General features: G+C 35.8%; 1 protein-coding gene across 6 annotated transcripts in view; it reads right to left on the bottom strand.

Annotated features, from left to right (window-relative positions):
• Window positions 1-26,165, bottom strand: part of NME7 (NME/NM23 family member 7) — a 320,071-nt gene that overhangs the window by 227,843 nt on the left and 66,063 nt on the right. For 3 of the 6 annotated variants that reach the window (XM_060133600.1, XM_060133643.1, XM_060133653.1), the window contains 2 exons: window positions 1,220-1,327; window positions 320-486 (listed from right to left, as the gene is read on the bottom strand). In XM_060133600.1, the coding sequence (XP_059989583.1) occupies window positions 320-486; window positions 1,220-1,327 (275 nt within the window). Of the gene's footprint in view, window positions 1-319; window positions 487-1,219; window positions 1,328-3,540; window positions 3,589-8,833; window positions 8,929-26,165 lie in introns of those variants that run through there. The other 3 variants (XM_060133628.1, XM_060133637.1, XM_060133661.1) reach the window with 3 other exon arrangements.

Below are 26,165 nucleotides of genomic sequence, written 5' to 3'. Positions count from 1 at the left end.
CCATCTTTATACTGTACACTAAGATTTACATTTTCAGTTCCCAGTTAGAAGAATGATGAGGGTGTATAAAAGGTTTGCATTTTTTCCTCTGGAAAATAATCATTGCCTAAGACTATGAGCATCACTTTGTTCCCTGAGTGAAGAGCAAATCACAGAATCTGCTCCACAAAATTCTAAAAATGTCGTAATACTGAATTGGATCACTGAAAAATATCTATACTATAAAAACAAAAGATAGAAACAAGAAGTTAGAATTTGGTATCAAGACATACATAATGTTCTAAGAATTTTAAAAAAGATTATATACTTGCTTTCTTACTTTTCTTTCCTACTGCCCAGTTGCCGAGCTGTATATTGATCCCCATAGTCAAGTAGCACCAGTTGTCGAGAAAAGACATTCACTTTGTTGCCTATAAATAAATCTTCCAAGTGAAGGTCTTCATATTTGGTCCGCTTTAAAAAGGTGCGATGATTCTTTACATCATGCTGGAATCAAAAACAACACAATGAAACAATTATCAGTAGGTAATGTTAACCTTATTATAAAACTAGAAATAGTTATTAATTTTGCTCTATTAAACATAAGTTACATTCTGTTTCATTTTTGCTATAAGTACAAATCATAATTTCTTTCATAACTTATGTATTTCCTAGTCTACTCTAGTAATAACATAAAAATTACAAATTTTATACTTTAAAAAACACTGGATAGAAAGATTTATTTCCAAATCACTGCAGCAAATTAGTGCCTATGAAATCCCAGAAAAATTCCAAATTTCTGCTTTCTTGACAACACAAAATCCCAATACCAAATAGGTCCACCTGCAAAAGGAGTCCTCAACAAAGGGACACAAAGAAACAAGCACGACTCTTTTAACTCAGTCTTCTTCAATTTGACTTTTTGTAGCGATAACAGCATTCAACAATGGTGACATATTTATGAGCATGATAATCTTTATCTATAGCCACTTATTGACTATCACTTAATCCAAAGCATAAGTAATCCCACTTCAGTTTTCTAACCAAAAAAATAATTTCTATTAAAAGTAAAGACACAAGGTATCTTCTTGTATTGGAATTATAATACCAAAATGTTTAAAATTCCCAAAATGAAAAGAATGTATTTTTAAAAGCAACTATAAAAAAGGCAATCCTATTCCTCTCTGGATCCCACCTTCACTCCGTTTGCCAACTTTAAAGCAAAAAAAGGCTCATTTACCATTTCAACAGATCCATCCCCTGGGTAAAATAAAAGCTCATAACGTCGAAATAGTGAAGCATTTGGATCATACCACTCTGCAATGAAAACGAATCTTTCACTATGATTCTGTAAAGAAGGATAGAAGAATTTTAACACTAACATATAAAATATAAGCACTCTTGTAAAAATCATACAAATTGAAAGAAAGAATTACCAAATATTTGCAATGAAGAAATTTATTATTACTTATTGTATTGAATAATTCTGCTTTTCAACAGTATGCCAGTTATCAACATACCCTCATACATATTGCCTTCTAATTTCTTATTAAACACCCTTAGATATCTCAAAGATGACTTATGAACTGCTTAATACTTCACAGCCATCCAATCATCCTGGATAAATTGATATTTTTTTTAGAACATGAGCTCCTGATCTGACTACTGTGATAATTCAGTCCTTCTGAAAGCAAGTTTACATATAAGCAGATAATCAATAAACTAGTATGAGAAAAAAAAGAAAAGAAAATTAGTATGAGAAAAAAATTCTGAGTGGCTAGCTCTCAATTACATTTAGAACATAACTGTTCTAAATTTAAGACTCCAGCAGTATTAGAATATTGTTGTCATTCAAATTATAGTAAGCATCTTTACTCTCCTTAGTAATTTCACATGATAGTATTTTTTTATAGAAACAGTGAGAGAATGTGTTAGTCTAGGTCCCCGGAGAAGCAGACACGATGCCAAGACAGGATTAAACATGCAAAAATTCTATTCTGTAAGAGAAATTCTGTACAGGAAATTCCTACAAGAGAAAATAGGGAGGGATCCAGGGAAGGCTGACAGACCACAATACAAATCTGACACTGAGTGAAGGAGAGAGTGAAGGAAGACTCGGTGGAATCCTTCTGGACTGCTCTACAGACTAAGGAAGGTTCAGCAAGACTACTACTACCAAATGTAAAATAGCTAGCTAGTAGGAAGCAGCCACAAGGCACAGGGAGATCAGCTTGGTGCTTTGTGACCACCTACAGGGGTCGGATAGGGAGGGTGGGAGGGAGGGAGACGCAAGAGGGAGGAGATATGGGGATATATGTATATGTATAGCTGATGCACTTTGTTATAAAGCAGAAACTAACACACCATTGTAAAGCAATTACACTCTAATAAAGATGTTAAAAAAAAAAAAAAAAAGACCACTGGGTGGTGCGCAAGCCAGTTAGCCCTCAAAGAGTTCTCTGACTTCCAGGGACAGGCCTGCTTTAGTATCCCTGCTCCTCTCAGTCACGGGCTGGGAGCAGCCCTTGGGAAGCATGTCCTAAGCACAAAAGCAGCAGTAGATTCCAGAGCACAGGAGCTGAGGCCCTTTGATCACTTCAGCTCCCTCTAGTTGAAGATCTGTGAGGTGCATACAATGAAAATGTTAAGTCAAAGAATAGCCCTCTTTCCTTGACTATTAGGCAGGATTTCCCATCACATGTTATTAATATCTTAGCCCCCAAAGGTCCTTCATCATAATAAGCAAATGAGGACATAAAGAAGAAAGGAATCTAAGGGTTTTGTAGCTAATTCTGGATTTAGCATCTGATTCTCTGGTTATAGTATATAGACGGGTTCCTTTTATGTTAATAATTCACTTATAAATTCTAATAGTACTATGTCTAGTTATATTTATGATTGTACTCATAAGCTATAATTGAGATAGCTTTTAAGACACTATTTTATTTTTCCCACAATCATCCAAAAGACATATTTAAATGTTTATTAGTCAAGAGAAAACAAAGGTAAGAGATATACTATAACAAGACTTTCTTCATTCATTATTTTTCATATTGATCCCTATAAATACAGCTTTTTATTATTTTTTAATATAGATTTTTAAAATTTAGGTTTCACTGTGCATTCTAGTATTATACTCTCCTTTTAATATAAAATTTAAATATTAGTGGTTTATTAAAATTTTTACTATCTATATTAAAATATTCATTCACTCAAAAACATCATTGAAATATTGCCTTCACTAAAATAAAATTATGAAATGGAAGAAATGATGAGACATCTAACTGAAGGTAAAAGGGCAAAGAAAGTGATGCAAATGAAAAACCAATGAAACTCGGCACTTCCATTTATCCAGGCAGCCTTAACCACAAAAGCTGCCAATCACACTCTTTAACTCTGAGTCAGGTAGTAGAATTTTTCATGATTCATCATCCAGAAAACAGTTTTAATACAAAGAAAACAAACTGAGGAAGTACTGTTTCTGGCTGACAACGTAGCTTAGAGCAAATCAATGCTACTTTCCAAGAACAACTCAGAAAGTGTGATGTTAAAAAAATATACCTGTTTGATGACGTTGGAGAGCATCTAAGGCAGCCAGATTTGATGATCTAAGATTCAGAAAGACAGGACGTTCACTGAGGTGAGCACAGCATTCTTTATACTGCTTTTACCTGAGGACCTGTGCTGAGACTTAAGTCAAGCTGGACAAGAGACTGAGAATCCCAAGAAGGTGACAGAGGAAGGCTGCTAAGAGGCAGAGAAGCTAGCAGAGCTTTTGCCAGTGTCATGGAGATAAGTAGACAAACACTGGAATTTGGGCCTACCAATGCAGACAAGACTTGAGGGGCAAAGATCCGGAAGAAAAGGAAACCACAGAGAAGTGAGCTCAAAGCTGTGTTTGTTCAATGGAGCTTTCAGTAGCATCACAGTGCTGGAGGGAAGAAAATGAGAGTTCAAACCCACCAAAAAGGAGACCACTGATAAACTATCTAGCCTTTCTGTTGTGACTCCTGGAGCATTACACTCCAGGAGCATAGGCAAACTAAAGGTAAACAGATCCTTACAAAATTTGAAACAAGTTTTGTGTTCACTCAATGTTCAATTATGATAAGTGATGTTTCCTCCATTCCAGCCCCCTGCATCTCCAGAAATGGAAATATGGCTTTTCATACACAATGTCAAGCTTTCAAAGACAAACTACCAGATATACCAAAAAAAGAAAACCAAGAGAAAAAAAACAGACAATAGAAAGAAATCCATGAATACCCTAGTTATTATCTGAAAAGGCTTCAAAATAACAATGATAGGTATGAAAAATACATGTCAAGATTAATAATTTCACCAGAGAGCCAGAATCTATTTTTTAATCAATCAGAAATTCAAGAATGAAAAGTAATTGCCAACACAGCATTCTATAACTAGCAAAATTACCCTTCAAGAGGTGAAGGTGAAATAAAGATATTTTTAGACAAGCAAAAACAGAAAATTTATTGCCAATGCACCTGCATTAAAAGAAATTCAAAAGGAAGTTCTGAAGGAAAAAAGAAAATGATTCAAGATGATTCAAGGAACAGAAGGACTGAAAAACAATGGAAATGTAAATATGTGGGTAAATCTAAATAAATAATGCATATACAAAATAACAATAATGTCTTGTGGGATATAAAATAAGTAGAATTTGAATTCAGATCAATAAGAATATAAAGGGTGTGAGGGGAAGACAACATTCTTCAAATTACGTGAAGCAAAAAAAGTATCTCCTACATCAGTTGCTCGACCTTTTCTCAAATTCCAATGAACATCAGTGAGGAGAATGTCTCTTAAGCTAATAGGCACACAAACTGGAGACATTTTGTTCAATTTTTCACCCTCTGTTCTGTTAGAATGACCTTTCTTCATCTCCTAATGCTCAGACAACAGGAAAACAATTATCAAAATGTTTAATAAATTAGTGCCATTCAAACTTTAAGAAATTAATGATAACCATTAAGCATGACAATAATAATTTTTAGAGTAGCTACTAAGTAGCAGGTTCTTTACATACATTATCTCATTTCATTCTCACAACAGACAATGTAGGTTGACAGAAATAGGGATACTATTTCATGGACAAGGATAGTAAAGCTCAGAAAATTTGAACACTGGTCCAAGGTTACAAAGCAAAGAAATGAGTAAGTCAGCCCTCAAACTTTGGTTCTTCAGACTTTGCAAAGCACATGTTTTGTCCCACTAAACAGCACTACTTACATAAAATGATGCAAAAGTCAGTGTTAAAGAAAGCATTCAGTGGGCCTAAACTAATGATGAACTGCTTTATTTAACTACTCCTCTATGTAAAGTTAAATAATTCTAGACAGGGTCAATTTTGTAACCTTTAACAAACATGTAGGAGAAAGGGTATGGATTATTACAAAATAGGATAAGGAAATCAGGTTACTCCCTGTGACATCAAACATACTTAACAAAATATCTCTTTTCAATTATATCCCAATTTCAGAATCTTAAGAAATCAAGAGTCAGTGAGGTCTGTCCTTATAAAATACCAAAAAAACCTTAAATATAAAACTATATTTTAAAACCTATATAACACCCATATGGAAACCCAAGAGACCCAGAAGAGCTAAAGCAGTCTTGAAAAAGAAGAACAAAGTTGGAGACCTCACATTTTCTATTTTCAAAACACTGCAAAGCTACTGTAATCAAGACAGTGTAATACTGGCATAGAATAGATATATATTAACCTAATAGAAGGGAGTCCAGAAATAAGCTCATACGTATATGATCAACTGATTTTCATCAAGGGCAGCAAGACCATTCAATGGGGAAAGAACAGTCTTTCCATAAACAGTACTGGGACCACTGGATATCCATAGGCCAAAAAATACATGAAACTGTATCCCTACCTCACACTTTATACAAAAATTAACTCAAATGGATCACAGACCTAAACACCAAGAGCTAAGCTAGAAAAACTGCTAGAAGAAAACATTTGTGACTTTGGGTTAGTAAATGATTTCTTAGACAAGACATCAAAAGCACAAGTGACCAAAAAATGAAACAAAACAACAGCAAAAACATAGATAATTGGGACTCCAAATGATACCATCAAGGGAGCAAAGTGACAACCCACAGAACTGGAGAAAATATTTACAAATCATATATCTGATAAGGGAGGGTCTAGTATCCAGAATGTATTAAGAACTCTAACAACTCAATAATAAAAGACAACCCAGTTACAAAATGGGCAAAGGATCTGAGTAGACATTTTTCCAAAGAAGATATACAAATAGCCATTAAACCTATGAAAAGATGCTCAATACCAGTAGCTCTTAGGGAAATGGAAATTAAAACCACAATGAGATAATACTTCACACACACTAGAATGGCTATAATAAAAAAGACAGGCAATAATAAATGTTGGTGAGGATGCAGAGAAAATGGAACTCTCATATGTTGCTGGTAGAAATGTAAAATGATGCAGCTACTTTGGAAAACAGTTTGACAGTTCCTCAAAATGTTAAACATAGAGTACATATGACCCAGCAATTCCACTCCTAGATATATACCCAAGAGAAGTGAAAATATAGTATATACCCATATAAAAACTTGTACATGAATTTTCATAACAGCTTTATTCATTGAAAATATACTATACACCCATACAAAAACTTGTACATGAATGTTCATAGCAGCACTATTTATTATAGTCAAAAAAGTGGAAGTGACCCAAATGTCCATCAATTGATGAATGGATAAATTGTGGTATGTCCATAAAATGGAATATTATTTGGCAATAAAAAGGAATGGAGTACTGAATCATGCTACAATATGGATGAATCTTGAAAACATTATGCTAAATAAATGAAACCAGTTACAAAAGATCACATATTCCATTTATATGATTTCACTTATATGAAATGTTCAGAACAGACAAATCTAGAGACAAAAAGTAGGTTAGTGGTTGCCAGGGTTTTCAGGGAGGGAGGGATGAGAATGACTACTAATGAGTATGGTATTACTCTTTTGCGGTAATGAAAATGTTCTAAAATTGTCTGTAATGATAAATATGCTAAAAACCACTGAATTGTACACTTTAATTGGTGAATATTATGGCACATGAGTTATATTTCAATAAAGCTGTTTTAAAGTAAAGTAAAATAAAATACCATCAGTTTATGATACCAAACAAAATTTTACAAAGCAGATGTTATTTAGGAAATTACAGAAAGTATACACACACACACACACACACACACACACACATATATATATTGTGTTGCCAAGAAAAAAAGTAAATAGATACCAGAGGTCACACTTTTGAGGGGAAAGAATAGAGTTGTGTTAACTTTTAAAATTCCATCAGAAACCAAACAACCTAATGCGATGTCGAAAGGAGAGTTTGCAACACTACAGATCAGTGCAATAAATCTGATAAATAATTGTCACACAGAAAAAGATACAATAACTATGTCCACAAGATTTCAAAAATGCTTAAGCTCTTGGGTCTGACCTCTTGAAGTTTTGGCATAGAGTTTCACAACAGCACCTACACACAAAGAAAAAATATTCATAATCTCTCAAACAATTTGCCCATTCCTTCATCTATAACTGTGATTTACCTCAATGAGATTGTTAAAAAACTATATATGAATAATAACAGAATTTCTATTTAATAGAAGAAAGTAACTCTCAAGCAAGTATTGTTTCCTCTATGAAAAAAGGTTTATCATGCCAAGTAAAAATTGTATTCAAACTTGATTTAACCTTAACCTTTGCAGTAGAAACTTTAGTTATTTCCTAGAGTCAAAAGATGTCTAGAGATATAACAGTGGTACATCTGAACTTGGCAGAAAACAATGGTACATCTGAACATCTCATTCAGGCTGGCCTTTCAACTAGTTGCCTCACTACACATACACACACACACACACACACACACACACACACACACACACACAAGCACATATTCACATCCACACACCTAACCCAAAGTTACCTGTGAAATTTTAAGAATTTTATTTTCAGCTAAGTTGAGGCAAATCTAGCAAAGAACTCCATTCCTTTTTTTTTTCAGTGATCTCAAAGCTGAATATCATCGTGTTCCAACCCTTCATTTTATGGATAAAGAAACTGAGGCAAGCAAATATAAATAACTCGCATAAAGTCACAGAGCTAGTTAACGACTGAGTTAAAACTTGAAACTCCACTTGCTATGACTCAGATCTTTCCATAATACTGGGCTTCCAGGGCCAACTCAAGAGGGAGAAACTAACGCTTTAGTCACACATAGGGACACCTCCAGTTTTCTGCCAGATCTTCGGATGAGAATGTCACTGCCTGGATGATCACCGGGATAACAGAGATTTCCATTTCTGTCAGAAATACCATTATGCAGAACATTTAAAGATTATGCTCTAGCAAAATGAGACTTTTTCTTAAAGAAGCTAAATCATTTTCCTTCTTCTGAACATTTCAAATATAATTTATACATAATAAAACATTCAAGCACACTTTGTTCCAATTTTGTAAATAATCACCAATGTGCCATCTCATTTTTTTAATATTATAAGCAGATAGCCACACTACAAGGTTCGAAACACACTACTCCCAACATATGAAACCTTGGCATATTGAATATTTTAAGCCGAAGGAGTTTGAGAGAACAACAGAAGCAGGAAGGTCACTTTGACCTTTACCCAACCCTTCTTCCCTGAAATAGGTCATAAAACCCTCATGTGAGAGCTGCCCTGCCTACACCCTTTGAAAGCAAAGGGACACTGAGGAAACTCCCAACAAACAGCCCTCTCTGAGTTTCCCCTAGTTTACCACCCTTCCCTCCTACTCCTTAACTTACCATATTCCTCCAAGACTGTCCAGTCTTCATCAAACCCAGCATAAAAATACTCAGGTCTGTTTCCTCAGGTCCTCATTTCCTTATGAAGGCTCCCATGTCACGAAAAACTTACATTAAATAAACATGTATGCTTTTCTCCTGTTAATCTGTCTTTGTCAGTTTAAATTTCAGACCCGGGGACCCTAAGAGGATTGAGGAATACTTTTTCCTCCCCTAATCACACTATAGTCAAAAAGCTAAGAAGAGAGCCAAAAAAATGGAAGAGAAGCTTTCATGAGCCGCAGCTTGGGGGCAGCAAGGGGAGAGAGACGTTAAGCAGCAAAAAGCACAGTGGTTCTGCAAGATGGCAAAGAGTAAGAAGCAACATGCCAGTGGTTATGTAAACAATAACCAAACCCGAGGCAGAGTGGGGAAACTGTAATCAGAGTATTATTAATCCTAAACAAAAGTGGTTCCATTCCTTTTGCTAGATCAGCACAGAGAAACCTAATGAGCATTCATTTTCATGGCCCCAGAACTTGAGGGATGATGACCCAAATTCTAATTATTCAACGTAATACCGTAGTATCGGTAGGGAACAGTGTTCTGGAAGGACACTCAGGAATGTGACAAGCCAGTGATGATGACTTTAGGGGTTCACTGCACACACTCATCCCTCTCACAGTGCATGAGGGGGTCGGGGGACTGGAGAGGGTCCTTTTCAATTTACACCTTTCTGCCCTGGTTGACCCTGTTTGGTGCTTGTGTTACTTTTATTATTTGACGTCAAGAGGGGTTAAATTGTTTTCTAATTTATAGTTTTCTTTAGAGTTTAATTTCAAATTATATTGAAGACCTGAAGCCAGTTTTTTTTTTTCTCTTTAATTAGGTAAGGACTAATTAAACACCCAGCAAAGATACTACTTGTCAGTAGATCCTCCCTCATATCATATATCATCTAGAACTCTTGGAGTTCTCTTCTACCAACTATACTATAAAATCAGAATGTAAATACAAAAAACAAACAAAACAAATAATCAAAGAGTATAACATGAATGTTAAGGAAATACACTAAGATATAAACAGTTAAATTTGGGTGGCAGCATTCTGTAGTTTTTTTCCCACCTTTATATTGTTATTGACTGTGTTCTCCCAATGTAAATTTGTTTATAAAATCATAAAAACAGCCCTTTAAAACTCAGTGTAAACAATTACATATCAGATATATGATACAAAAAGAATGGGAAAATTAACATTAAAAGCTAAGATTTATTTTTCTCCTACTTCTTTGTATTTTCTAAACTTTATATAGTCAGTACAAAAAATAAATTTCCCTATAAAAAAATCTTCATTTTAAAGTGTTTTACGTGGTAGAACTTTTGGTGAGCAATTCGATATATCGTGTTTTTTAATTTTATATGAAACTTACTCTTCCCCTCCCCTTATAAAACAGATAGTTAGAAAGATAGATTGGAGTTGGGGGAGGGATGCTTTGAAGCAAAATGCATTCTCAAGTAGAGGTGGAATGCAGAGAAAGTAGCAGAGAGCAAATCCTCAACACAAAAGCAGAGAGGAGAATATCCTTTTGCATTATACAGAAAGAGGTAAATCCACTGAGAACAAATCTGAAACCATGGTTTCAGAACGAAGAAAAAGGAAGTCATTCAGATTTTTAAAAGAAAATGTTATTAGTTTTATACAGGCCTCTTAATACAAAGCACAGTCGTATGTGGGAGTTTCTATATATTCTATAAAAATTTGGGTTTGACTTTCAGTTAATGTAAGCATTAGCCAAAATAAAAACAGGTGGTGTGTCTGGAGCACGGTCCTGGAGTTCTGTATGCTCAGTCTCCTCATTTGGAGAATGAGAAAAATCATACCGATTACAAACAGTTGTAAAAATTAATGTGAGCACATTTGTAAAAGGGTCTGATACACAGCGTAGAAAACTGAAAAGGTCTCCTGTTAGAACCAAAAGGCACTGGCTAATGTTCAACAGTAAACAAAACAATGAATTTTTAACATTGTCAATAAATCAGAATGATTAATGATCAGAAGCAAATCAACAAAATTAAAGATCAGAATTTCAGGGTGAAATGATGACTTTCTAATCTCAGAGCATCTCCAGCATCTCCAGCTCTTACAGGATTTAAAATTAGAGCTTAGATTTTAGAGGATTCACTTGAAGGGCTGTATGATAGTGTGTTCAATCTCATGTCTACAGTTCAAACCGTGTATTTCAGTATTCTCTGAATTAATAAAATGCTTACAACTGTCAAAGTGACTTGCTTCAACCTATTTATACCTCTACATACAATCTTACCATTATTTAAGTATAGGCCTCACTACTTACATGATGAAAAGGATAAGGCAAAGCTATCACACCTTTATACATCATCTGATTTCCATCCACCAATTCGTGTATTCAACAGATTGACCACTTACCATGTTCTAGGTACTATGCTAGGTACTAGGATACATCAAGACATGACAATGATGATTAGAAACAAACATCGCCCTTGCCTTCATAGACCTTATAATCTAGCACGGAGAATAGCCAGTCAAACAATCACACAAATTCTTTTTTTTGACCAAAAAAATAAAAAATAGAAAAATAAAAAACTATTGTGTTGCATTACTCTTATTTATTTCTAAAAACTTAGAACTCCTGGCTCTGAATTCACTGTTCTACTATATCACAACTGACTCAGTTAAGTAGGTCATTTAATTTTTCTCTCATCTTACTCAAAACCCATTTTACACTGGTTATATAACTAGTCATCAGAATGTGCTGTAAAGCACTTTACAACCTTTATTTTTAATTTCCCTTTGATGGTATGCATTTTTAAATGTCGAAAAACCTTAGATTGTTTTTCCAAATTTAGTTTGTAATGCCTTCTAAAAAAGAAAAATGTCATTTTAAAATGTAGCATATGAAAATTGCTGTCCATTCAAATGACATTCTGGTATGAATCATCTCCCAGTTCAGTCATTTTTTTTTTTTTAAATAGTAGGCTTATACCACGTACAGGCTGATTACTTAGGTAAGTTTCTTCCATTCATTTTGAAAACATTTTTCCTTCTTTCAATTCCTTTTTGAAAAAAAGGTGATAACCGATAGAAATAATGTTTGTTAGTAAAACAGGTAAATTTAAAACCATATGTACGTTGATTAAAGCATGATAATGAATGAACTTGCAGATAATGCTAGAAGAAAGGACGGGATTAACACAGATAAGGTAGCCACACCCCGACCCTTGCTATTACCTGAAGGTGTTCCACCACCAAATTCAGGGATTCAAGCATTCTCTTCACTGCCCATATCCTCCTGTCCTTACAGTTAGTTTGTTCAACTTCTCCCTCTTTTATATCATCAGGTTTTCCAGCACAGCAGCCCTTTCACACATCCCCAACCCACCAGCCTCTTTCCTTCACTTCCTTCCCTAACCATCGCAGATTCCTTGACTTGTCAATCATGCTCTTAACAATTCTTTTCATTGCACCATTTGGCCAGGACCCAACACTAGATGAAGCTAACCACTGTGCTTTCTCTGTGCTTGCAGTGGAGTTTATAGCTTTGCATTTTACATTTAGGTCTGTAATCCATTTTGAGTTAACTTTTGTGAAGAGTATAAGTTCTATGTCTAGTCATTCATTTTGGGTAATATATATGTAAAAAGGAAAGCCCAGCCCTACATGGATCACGTGAAACTAACGATCTTTCACATGTGCGTATGCTTTTAAAAATATCCCTTAGTTCAAGAGTAAGTTTATTAAGCTTGTGCCACCAAGTATAATTGTACCTTGGCCTCATACACTTCAATATTACTGGTCAGAAAGAGCCATTCCAGAAATTTCGTCATTTGCAGCAACATGGATGGACCTAGAGATTATCATACTAAGTGAAGTCAGACAAACAAAGACAAATATTATATGATATCACTTATCTGTGGAATCTAAAAAATAATGAAAATGAACCTATTTGCAAAATAGACTCACAGATAAAGAAAACAAACTTATGGTTACCAAACGAGAAAGGGTTGGGGGAGGGATAAATTAGGAGTAGGAGATTAACAGATACTACTACATATAAAATAGATAAGCAACAAGGATTTACTGTGTAACACAGGGAACAATACTCAATATCTTGTAATAACCTATAATGAAAAATAATTTGAAAAAAATATATGTATATATTCTTTGCTGTACACCTGAAACTAACACAGTATTGTTATTGTGAATTAACTATACTTCAATTAAAAAAAAAAAAGAACCATTCCATTTCTGATGACTCTATAGCAATCAATCAACAAATAATGATTGGACCTGGCATTATCAGTATTTGGCAATGCATGTGCCAAATTGAGCCTGCTGCCGCTACTATTGCTTCTCTCATTTGCTGGTAGCCTATAGCAAATGACATGGCTCTGAGCTGTGCTGCTTGAAAAGAAAATCCAGGAAACTACAAAGAATTTTCTTTTGGGGTCAGATGGGGAATACTTCAGGATAGCTAAGAACACGGGCTATAGAGTCAGACAGACCTGGGGTGGGTGACATGGACAAGATAGGAGAGAGCCTCTCTGAGCCTCAGTTTCCCCACCTATAAAATGGGAATAGTAATAGTACTTTCCTCCTAGGGTAGTTGTGGGGATTAGATGACTTAGTGTATATAAAGCACTAGGATTTCTGTTGCCTAAGTCTTACAGCAGTGACGGTGGCTTGTAGGGCCACATGTGACTTTCGAGCTGCACTGCACACATTCATCTCCCTTACTGGCCTTTTTCTGATACACAAGAAGGGCCTCTTTTGATTTGTGATGCTGCAGCCTGCACTGCAGCAAATCCTAGTAAGTAGTTCTTTAAAGGTCTTTGCAGAAAAAAATCAGTAGGAAGGAAAAAAGAATTTGTGGCAAACAGAAAACCACAAATGTGACTAAAATTGTATTTATTATGAAAAGTATAGCTACTGAACATATATAGTTATTTCTGTAATTTTTTATAAAGGACATGTAGTAAGCCAGAGTCAGTACAAATTTTTGCCCTTTAGGGAGCTCAAAGTTATGGGTCTGTTTTTACCAGTACAAAATTGAGCAACAATTTTCTTTCTAAATTTTATGACATCATCTATTACACATTAATGATTAGTATTATAATTCAAACTTCTCAAAGAAAAGCATCACTGGAAAAAAATCACAGATTACATTAATCAACACGAAATTACTGCTGCAAATTGTAGATGTGAAAACTTAAACCATGTGCTTTGGCTCGGCATGGAAACACAGAAATGTTATGGAAAATAATAACAAAGCACTTACATTCTATAGCTAATATAATATTTAAAGTCATATTGGACATTATACTTATAAACAACTTATATGTTCAAAAGAGCAGGTATCATATCTTACCATTTAACTACTCTAAGATGCAAAATTAATTATGTGACTAGTTTCCAGGACCAAGAAGAAATCTGAGAAGCTATGTGAATGTTTATGAAATAGGAGTAAAATCTGAAGAATCTGCCTCCAGTTCCACAAAGCAAAGCAGAAATGTTCTATATTTTATTTAAAAGAGAGAAATATGTACTTATAAGAAAGCATGTCAGTCCAAGGCTTCTCTAGTATCTAAAATAAAACACAGGAAATAATTTTCAAATTATCTAAATCTTCATTTAATGGCTCAACAGTGAAATAAAATGTCTACTTAAGGTAACTTTTCATGTAAATTTTTATTCCTGATAGCCATAAGCCTGGAAGAAAGGCAGGAAAAATTGAAAATCATACTCATTATCTAATCCCACATCAATTATAAATGCAGAAGAAACAAAATAAAATATTAATATGGCTAGAAATGTACCCCCATACATAAGTACTTGGGGTAAAGGATGAGTTCATGGGTGTATATGCGTTTGTGTACATATTAAGTGAAGATGAATTATTTCTGAATAATACATGATAATAGCAAAAAATTATCTTTATTTCTTTTTACAAATAAACTACAAGGTTTCTGAAGAGGAGTTTTGATTATAAATTGCTCCATTGTAATAGAGCCCCTTAACAAGTCCTTTATTCTTCCAGGGACCTTTCATTCTGATAAGGCCTCTAGAAGATATTGGAAAGATAAGGTATCAGCCCCAATACATACTGACACAAATGTTACCACCTTTAAAGACTGAACACTTAAAAATGCTTAAAAAGAAAGAAAGAAGAAAAGGAAGGAAGGAAGGCAGAGCCATTATTGTTTTGTTTTGTTTTGTTTTTTTACGGTACCAACTATCATAATCTTGCATAAATCAATGGGATACACTATTTACATCTGATTGCTGGTACTTGTGACTCTTTTACTGTTCTCTAAACTGCTACTATTTTAATCAATGTTTACAAATCTTATTTACCTCTCACAACTGTTAGAATCAAATACTGACTCAAGCAGATAGGGAGGGAAAAGGGAGATAAACTAACAGTACATTAGGGGTAGGTAATACACTGTCTAGGTTAATCCTCACCAGAAACTTATCATGGAGGTACTCCCCCAATTTTCACCCATGAGAAAGAGATTCAGAGACATTAAGGTTAATTGTCCAGAGGTTACACAGATCGAACTGCTAGTCAGGGCCAGTACTGGAATTCAAAGAAAGGTTTGTCTGATGACAAAAATCAATGCTCATTTCCAGATACCGAAAGAACTGAATCAGGAAAAATATCAAAATGAAGAGTTTTGGGTCAGCCAAAAGATCAGCAGAGATGAGAGACAGTGAGAAAGGTAGCCTGTCTACAAGGTACATTTGAGCACAAAAGCCGGCTGCAATAATAAATCAGAGGAGATCACTAACAATGAAAACTGTTTGGCCTCAATCCAAGAAAGAACAGGAAACATTCTACAGTTATAGAAGGACTCTGTCAAGGTTACTGAGGCCCTTCTTACATGTTTCTGGAAACTGCATTTAAGATGTGTTGTAAGAGATTAAGGAAAAGGAGTTACTCAAGGTCAATACAAGACTCCTAGGGAATGAAAATCAGTTCATGGAAGAGAAAAAAATAGAAGAGAAAAAACTGCAGTGGCAACAGTAGTATGATGTGGTAGTGTGGATTCAGAAACATAGCAGATGTTTGCCTGGAAATGTCTTTATTTCACCTCCATTATTTTAAAGGGTATCTTTGCTAGTTACATAATTCTATGTAGTAGAACTAACAGTTATTCAGGAATGCATCTTGAAGAACAATACTTTGGATTCTTCTGCCCCAAAACAGTAACTGAGGAGAAGACTATCCCAAGTAACTTCAGTTATTCAAAGAAATGCATCTTTTAAAACTTAATGACAGGGGCTTCCCTGGTGGCGCAGTGGTTGAGGGTCCGCCTGCCAATGTAGGGGACACGGGTTCGTACCCCGGTCCGGGAAGATCCCACATGCCGCGGAGCAGCTAGGCCCGTGAGCCATGGGGGCTGAGCCTGCGCGTCCGGAGCCTGTGCTCCGCAACGGGAGAGGCCACAACAGTGAGAGACCCGCGTACTGAAAAAAAAAAAAAAAAACTTCATGACAGGGCTTCCCTGGTGGTGCAGTGGTTAAGAGTCCACCTGCCAACGCAGGGGACACGCGTTCGAGCCCTGGTCCGGGAAGATCCCACATGCCGCAGAGCAACTAATCCCATGCGCCACAACTACTGAGCCTGCGCTCTACAGCCCGCAAGCCACAACTACTGAGGCTGCAGGCCACAACTACTGAAGCCCGTGCACCTAGAGCCCGTGCTCTGCAACAAGAGAAGCCACCACAATGAGAAGCCCGCACACCACAACAAAGAGTAGCCCCGCTCACTGCAACTAGAGGAAGCCCGCATGCAGCAACGAAGACCCAACGCAGCCAAAAAAAAAACACGTAATGACATTATGTACCAATCATCTATTATATGTCTGAAACCAGTACTGTACATCTAGTTTCTGAAATTGTCAAAGGTGAAATTTTTAAATGGCTACTGCTTGCATATCTTACAACTATAGAATGCAAAGCATCATTGTTAAGAGAGAAATACTAATTGAGAGTCATCAAAGTACAAAGTAGTATATTGGGCACAGAGGATAGGAGTGGAAAACATTTACAAAGTTGAATGAGTAAGACTGATGAAGGAGCTTAGAATCTAAATGAGAAAAGATGCATAGTTATTAGTTATTTTTTAAAATTACAGAAAGTATATGCAATTTAGGAACAATTATCATATTTTTTCATATATTTAAAAACCCATTATAATAGTAGCTTTCAAACTTTTGACTATTACAGTAATAACTTCACATTATGACCCAATATACACATACATGTAAATATGTTACTGATAAATTTCACGCAATATTTATCCTTACTATGCACTGTGTACTAAGATATTTTTTCTTTTCTTCTTTTATTTTTTTAAATTTATTTTAATTTTTATTTTATATTGGAGAATGGTTGATTAACAACGTGGTGTCAGTTTCAGGTATACAGTAAAGCGATTCAGTTATACATATATATCCATTCTTTTTCAGATTACTAAGATATTTTTTATTCCAGTCTTTTTTTCAAACATCGCTAGAGACCCACTAAACTGATTTTATGAGCTATAAATAAAGCCAAAAACCTTTGAAAAACATTGTATTACCACCCACTGCTCCCTTCACATCCTCTTTTTTGCTTTCAGGCTCACCACCCTCAAAAAGGAGGAAAAAAAAAGGATTTTCCCTACCGGAACCAAGCAATGTATCAGTCACTAAAATAAATGTGCCTGAATTGCCTGAATTGAAAACAGACAATACAGAGAGAAACAATTGTATATTCAGAAAGATGGAAGAAATCATTTCTGAGGGGTATTTTAATTCACATTGGCTATTGACCCATCCGTGCGTGAGTGTAGTAGCTCAAAAGGAAGAGGAAATTACAACTCTGTAGTTCAATGAGGTTGTAAGGAAACAGCCTGTCATGCTATTGGGTCAGGACTGAGTGGCACAGTCAAACTGCTTAAAATCCTCATAGAAAGATGAAGCAAAGAAAGAAGCAGTGTTTCTGAAATCAAGTATCTAAAACAGAGTCCAGTGAAACAGCCAATACAACCCTTCACTGGGATTAAGCAATTATATCCTAGCCAGCAAGAACAATCACTTTTACAGAACTAGTTTAACAGCTAAACACCAAGTTAAAAACGTGTACTATTTAAATATTTATTTGTATAAGTTATTTGAACCTATGAGATCATAACTCAATGCCACTTATAAGTTTTTTCTCTTCCAGCAAGCAATGAAGTACTTGGCAAACTTTAAAAACTATATCAAATTTGCTGCAAGTTTTGTTAGCGTATTTCTCATTACATTTTCCCACTTGCCCAAGAATTGAGAGTGAACTTTTGCAGCTTCCCTCATTTCCTATGGGATCTCACAATTTAGCTGTCTTCTATAAATCAATATAAGTGTAACGAAATATTCTCATTACTATTTTTAAAAATACTTTAGCCAACTGTAAGGAACTAGGAAATTTTGGCTGAAGTTTTAAAATACTAGTTCTCCTCATGATTGGACAGCAGTAAGCACCCTCTGTTGCATTTTGGTTTATTACTTAATACAAGGAAATTTTTAATATCTAAGCAATGTAAAACTGTTTATACCTTTCATCTTACTCTAGTCCTTCTACCTTCATCCTCTTTTCTACTCTTCCAAATTTCAAAGTATTTAATTTTGACACAAACTAAACTGTCTTTTATTGAATCCTCTGTTTATTGAGTGAAAGCTATAAAAAAAAAATAGAGAAGAACATCTGTCTCACACAGATTTGCCAAAATAAAAGCCCACCCACTCAGGAAAATGGTGAGCCTTCTAACTAGCTACACTTCTTACCATTGAACTACAGAGTTGTAATTTCCTCTTCCTTTTAAGGAACCACCTATGCATGGATGGGTCAACAGCCAAGCAAAAACTGTTATTTGAGGAGGGGAAAATCAGAGAACTAGTTCTTACCCACCATCACATCCTAGGAAGAACTGGCTGGCTCTTCCTGGAGGATGAATAAAGATAAGTACAGGTAGACTCTAAAATGGTAAGTAAATAACTGGCCTATTTAGTTTTTCCGGGACCAAACCAAAAAAGTATCACACTTCAGTTCTGAATGCTGCTGAAATACACCCTTAAATACTCTGCAGGCCTAGATCAATGAGATGTACCATATATCTCCTTATTTATGGTACTTCTCCTAAACTTTTGAAACAGTCTCTCTCAGTTCCTTCAAAATCTTCACATATCTTCTTGTCAAGACACAATGCAAATTCCACCTGCTCGACAAAAATCTCCATGAGCCTCCCAAATGAAAGACATTTTTCAGTACTCTGAAATCCCCTTGCATTTTAGCTGAGCCTTTGGAAGCATATTTATAGCTGTTTATATACACACCTTATGCTTCTACTATAACGTAAGTTCCTGAGGACAAAATGAGGGTATCATTCATTTTTATATCCCCAAAGTGCACATCCCAGGGCCTTCTACAAGTCAGTATTCAGTCAATAACTGGTCAATACTTCAATCTTAGGCTCACATAAGGACCAGTTCCCAGGACTTCCCTGGTGGCCCAGTGGTTAAGACTCTGCCCTTCCAATGCAGGGGGTGTGCGTTCGATCCCTGGTCGGGGAACTAAGATCCCACATGCCCCACAGTGTGGCCAAAAAAAAAAAAGAACCAGTTCCTACTGAACACTGTTTACACAACACCTAATTCAACATATCTGAGCAGGTTTTTTACATGACCATTTTATCTGTTGCTATAAGATTACAAAAAATTAATTGTTTACGTATTCCTATATCTTACTACGTTACTTCTACTTCTTATAAAACGTTACCTTGCATATCTAGTAATTTAGGTTATTACTCATTGCTTGTCACTGATATATTTACAAGTTTTTAAATGTACATCAGTCAAATCATATACATATATTTTTGCACTCAAACAAGCGTGAGTTTCATTAATCACTGTACAAACAAAATAGTACTTTCTCAACACCTATGAGGCCCATTCCCTTTCAGTGGCCACTGAGGTATCCACACTTAACCCCTACAAACACGAGTGATGTGGGAGGGGAAGAAGAGATATACCACCAGACACTGTACTTTGCTCCTCCTGTCTGAGGACTACTAAAAAGTTCAACATCAGTTTTTCTGTTTTTAATAATATAAGAAAAGGCCTATAAAATATGTTGACAGTGTAGGTTCCTCTCACATAGAATGATCTCCAGCACACTCTGTACAGACTGAATTGATAGGGGGATAGAATAAGCACCCTTCTAGACTCGGCCCTAGGTCCCGGGTGGGAGAAAGGGGGATATACAGAGGTCAAAATAACAATCCTCATCATCAGGTGCTTTGCAATCATTCTAAATTGCCAATAAAAACCAGTACACATGAAAAAACAGCAAGAAGGACTTCCCTGGAGGTCCAGTAGTTAAGACTTTGCCTTCTAATGCAGAGGGTGTGGGTTCAATCCCAGGTCGGGGAGCTAAGATCCCACATGCCTCACGGCCAAAAAACCAAAACATAAACAATATTGTAATGAATTCAATAAAGACTTTAAAAATGGTCCACATCAAAAACAACTTAAAAAAGAAAAGAAAAAAGACCAGCAAGAAAACAATACAAAAATAATTCAGAGATAGGTTGTGTGACACAAAACTACAGGCGTTTGAAGAAGAGCAGTCTGTCTATATGATCACCATGACAAAAGCCACAAGGGCACAAAGCTGGGAATAAGCATGAGTATTATTGGCAACCTGGGAGGATGCAGCTGTACAAGGACATAAAAGTTCAACAAGTGATATGTTTATATTTTAAAAACAAAATGAAAATAGTGAATCATTGAGCTAGTGAACAGTCTGAGTAGAGAAATACAATCATGAGGTTAATGTTTCAATTCATCTTAGTAGGGATATGCGCCCTTGAGGGAGGAAGCTTATTGCCAGTATCTAGAAAAGTATCTAGCAAAAGTAGGTGCTCAATAAATGTTTTCCAATATAATGGCTGGATGTATGGATGGACTGATGAGAACATAAAGATTCTAAATCAGGGAGACCAATTAGGAGACAAATCAGATGTCTTAATTCGGGACTAAAAGTGGTTACAGGAAGAATGAAGAGAAGTGATGGATACAAGAGACAGATTTAAGTAAGTAGTAATAAGTCAGTGACAGAAAGGGAAGAGATATGGGAATAAGAAATAGAGATTGAGCAAAGATTTTTCAAAGTTTCAAGCCAAGTGAATGGGAGAATGCAGGAATCTTTTCAAGGTAAAAATAAGATTACATTTAGGCCAATAGATTTTTGAAGTGAAGGCAGAGCTTCTAATTATTACAGTAATCACTTGGAGTTACGAGACCAGAATTTGAGCAAGAGAAAAGAACTAATGACTTAAGAGTCCCCCCAAAAATGTATTAGAATAGATAAAATCTAGCAACTTCATGAAAAATTCCCAGAGGAAAAATATCTTCCAAAACACATCATCATTATCATCATCAACATCACAATAACATAACTCTAATTTATTATCAGTATTATTATTAGAGCTGCTAACATTTACTGAGCCCTTACTATGTAGCATGCACCATAGTTATTTGCCTATATTATTGCACTTAGTCCTTACAACAACCCTAGGAGGTTGTTATGATTGCACCCATTTTCCAGAATAGGAACCTGGGGCACAGAGTGGTTAAGTAACCACATTTATTAAGTGCCAGAACCAGGACATAAATCGAAGTCTGATAAAAATACCTTTTTCTATACCAAGAGTGTCTAAGTTTCTACACCAGATATTCTCTAAGATCCTACTGGGGGAAAAATAACTCAACATTTCTATTTTTTTTAACTCTTAACCTATTAAGGTTTCTATTATTGTGAATTATTCACAATGTATGTAATGTATTAATACAGTACTGTATAAATTATAACTGAGCACTCATTTATGAGGGAGGAAGAGATGTTCTATTTCTTTTTCTAGTAAGAATGTGAGATCAAAACAGCCTATATATATATATATATTTATATATATATATTCTCTTTCCTGTCTACCTTTGTTTCCTACAAGAATTCAATGTCCACAGTTTTATCTTTTTTCTTTAAAAACAGACCATTTATATACCCAAAAGAAGGGTATCGGGCTTCCCTGGTGGCGCAGTGGTTGAGAGTCCGCCTGCCAATACAGGGGACACAGGTTTGTGCCCCAGTCCGGGAAGATCCCACATGCCGCGGAGCGGCTGGGCCCGTGAGCCATGGCCGCTGAGCCTGCGCATCCGGAGCCTGGGCTCCGCAACGGGAGAGACCACAACAGTGAGAGGCCCGCGTACCGCAAAAAAAAAAAAAAAAAATTAAAAGCAGGTGTCAAAGAGATATTTATATACCCATGCTCATAGCAGCATTATTCACAATAGCTAAAATGTGGAAGCAATCCAGTGTCCATTAATGGGTGAATGGATAAACAAAATGTGGTATACACTTACAATGGAATATTATTCGGCTTTAAAAAGGAAGGAAATTCTGACATATGCCACAACATGGATGAAAGTTGAAGACATTATACTGAGTAAAATAAGCCAATCACAAAAAAGATAAATACTGCCTGATTCCATTTACACAAGGTACTCAGAGTAATCAAAACGACAGAGACAGAAAGCAGGATGGTGGTTGCCAGGGCTGGGGGAGAGGAAAATTGGGAGTCATAGTTTATTGGTTATAGAGTTTCAGTGTTACAAGATGACAAGAATTATGGAGATGGCTGGTGGTGATGGCTGTACAACATTATGAATGTATTTAATACCACTGAATTGTACACCTAAAATTGGTTACAATGGTAAATTTTATGTTATGTGTATTTATCACAATTAAAAAAATTGAGGGAAAAAAACAGACCACATATGATCAGATGAGAGCTCACTTATTCATTCCAAAAATATTTATTAACTGCTTCTCTTGTGCCGAGCTCTGATGGTACATTCAATGATTTCTAAGAAATAATCCCTGGTTTTAAGGAGGTCTTTAAGGAAGTCAGTAATGTAAAAGCCAAACATATAAACAAATCATTATAAGTTAATACTCTAAGAACAATTATAGTGATAGTCAAGAGCTAGCACTTTCTATTAGGGACCTGCTATGTGTTAAGCACCTAGTTCTAAACACTTAGGTATTTTATCTGAATAACAGTATGAGAGAGACAGATTATTACCTGTACTTTACAGATAGTAAAACAGACTCAGGTAGGTTTAAAAACACACTCAAGACTACCCAGCTTAGAAGCAAGTGAACCCAGGCAGTTTGATTCCAGATCCCATGTTCCTAACCACTCTCCTCAGAGTGGTGGAAAGGGGATCTAAGGGAAATAGGACCACGCAGCCTACATACACAGCTCTGTTTGCTACATCTCCAGAATCCAAAACTAAACTCTTTCATTTTAACTGCTTATTGAAACAAATCACATCTTAAAAAGCAACACAACAACAATGGCCTAAAAATCAGGCCATACTTGTCAGACTTGTAATTCTAACAATGCACTGAAAAATGTATGTTGCACTCTGCAATACTATAGTTCAGAAAAAACTACGTCACAATAGGCAACGAAACACTTTTGTTTAAACTGCTCCCTTGCTTAAATCACACTGAAATGGAGTTATAGAATACAATATGGAGAACAGTCTTAAACAAACCAGAAATCTGATTTTCAAAAGTTGCATATTTAAGAGTCAGTCACCATCTATTTTAAGCCAAATACCTGCTTCTGTGTGACTTCAAGGGCATTCTGGAGTAAACTATACAGATGGTAAAGTTTACCATTCAACAGGCTTCTAAAGTTTAATCTAAGTCTCTGTGTACCTCCATCCACCCTGAATGACATTATAATAGAAATCAACAGTATATGAGAACCTACTACATCAAGCCAGCTGCTTCCAGTAAGGGTTTGTGAAAAGCAGCTCCAAAGAACAAACTTCACTGTCTCAAACATTCTGAGAACACAGTTGATCATTAAATATTTATTACCTGACTAGTAGCCAAATAAACATAGCAATTCCTATGGCTTTACTTAGATGCCACAGTGAGAAGTACAACAGAAACAAAAAGACTACAACCAAAAGGTTTGTATTTTCCCATTACCACAGACTAGACTTTAGGCAATAACTTGTTTTGTACTAAATCTTTACCAGTCTTCCTCCAGGGCTTCCTTCAAGGATCAAGTATTCTCTTACACTGAATTGTGTCAAACATTAACCTTAACTTTAGTGTGGCCAAAACCATTTTCAAACCTGTCCAGATTGTTCTCAGAAGGCTATTGCTTCCTCATAAATTCACCTTGAAAGGCAAACAGAAGGTGAGCTCAAGTGAAAAGGGTCTCATGTAGAGACTCTGATTTGCTAACTCTAGCTTAGCATTTCTCATTAATAAAGTCAGACAAGCAAATTACATTAGGAGGAAAAGTTAGGCGAATTATTAAATTTAGTTAATTTTCCTTTTCCATGTAAATTCTTTAAGAATTAAGTTAAAATGTTGTAATCCTTTTTATCTTTAAAAAAAAGTCAGTTTAAGGCCAAATATCTTCTCCCCTTGTGAAAAATACAATGTTCAATGTGAGGATTCTACATATTTCCAAGGTTTTCTTTTTAAAAAGTCATTTGAGATAATATCTCAGAAGTAGAATGCATTATTGTCTTTAACAGAAAAAAAAAGTCAATGCTGCAGTAAACAGAACACAAACTCATGTGTTTCCCCAACTATGATGCTTAGGAATGCACCTTCCATTTAATGCCTGCTTAATTTTATTACAGAGTAAAAAATGCCAGAAAAGAACCATTTCCATAGTATAAGTGTAAATCAGGAAACTGATCAAATAAGAATCATTTTAAAAGGCATATATCCAGTTTCAGAGAAGAAAGGACTTTTTGAAACTTTTTCAGCTTGGGCCCTATAGATCCTTGAAAATTCTTCCTCTCAGACTTCTGCAGATCACTACCGTAAAAATTTACAATAATGCCACGTTAAATACCATGTAGAAAAACAATGCCACATACTGCCTACTAGGGGAAATCTTCTCTCTGAAAAGCAAGGCTGAAAGAAAACACAATTATTGTTAAAAGTCTTTCCAGACCAACCCTAGCCAACTGATATTTCTGTATACTTGGAATCTAATTTTCACCAAATTTCAGAGATCAAAGGAACATTAATGACGAGGAAACAGAAGTTCAAATAAATTAAGTAACTTCGCAAGAGTTCTGTGACTTGCTAAGTAACAGAGTTTAACAAAGACCCTTGTTTCCTGATGGGCAGACTGATGTTTCCGTAGTAGAACGCTGGGTCATCATCTGGCAGGTTTGTGCAACATAAATTCTCTCTATAACCAAATTCTGAGCTTCTGGAGGAGAGTGACTACATCATTTATTTCTTTTGAAGCTCCAAAGTGATTTTCCTGGCTCTGGGACCCCTAATAAAAAAGTCAACTATATACTACCAAAGTAAAGATCGAAAGGAGTAAATAAATGTGTTTAGCACAAGATTTTAATAAAATGGCAAAATCCACTCCTCAAGATAAAAAACAAAACCCTACACCCATTTGTTTGTCTATTTCTATTTCCAGAAAAATTCAGAAGGAAGACATTTTTTCTTACTTTTTTTGAATAAGTATGGCTTCTCTGACTAGCACTTTAAAAAATACACTTGATGGGGCTTCCCTGGTGGCGCGGTGGTTGAGAGTCCGCCTGCTGATGCAGGGGACACGGGTTCGTGCCCCGGTCCGGGAAGATCCCACATGCCACGGAGCGCCTGGGCCCATGAGTCATGGACGCTGAGCCTGCGCGTCCGGAGCCTGTGCTCCGGCAACGGGAGAGGCCACAACAGTGAGAGGCCCGCGTACCGCAAAAAAAAAATACACTTGATGAAAGAGTAAGTGACTCCAGGAGAAGAGTTATCCATCAGGGACCACTTGTCAACAATTATCTGAACCACAATATTCGAAAAGAGAAATGGATCTGAACCAAAAAAGAAATACTGGGTCTAACTATAATGGCAAGAGACTATTAAAGCAATTACACACTATTCACCTAATATTCAATTAGAAAACTGACTTCATTATTGGGCTAGAAGTCATCTGATAACACAGATGATTAGAATATAAGTGGTATCTGTAAATTTCTTGATCCAAAGGGCTGTTGCTAAGGTCACGAGTATACGAAGCCTAATTTTGTTATGCCTTTATCCCATAGTCACTATGCCACTGGGCCTGGAAGTGAATGTGCTAGCCATTTACGATGTGTCCCCTAGACCTTCACTATGCTCTTCTTTAACCCGTTCTGAGTTTGACCAGCCAACCAGCATGAGCTTCATCAAAAGA

The sequence above is a fragment of the Lagenorhynchus albirostris genome, chromosome 2 (assembly GCF_949774975.1).
Source record: "Lagenorhynchus albirostris chromosome 2, mLagAlb1.1, whole genome shotgun sequence".
In the NCBI taxonomy this organism is placed as follows: domain Eukaryota; kingdom Metazoa; phylum Chordata; class Mammalia; order Artiodactyla; family Delphinidae; genus Lagenorhynchus; species Lagenorhynchus albirostris.
This window is presented reverse-complemented; position numbering and strand designations above follow the sequence as displayed.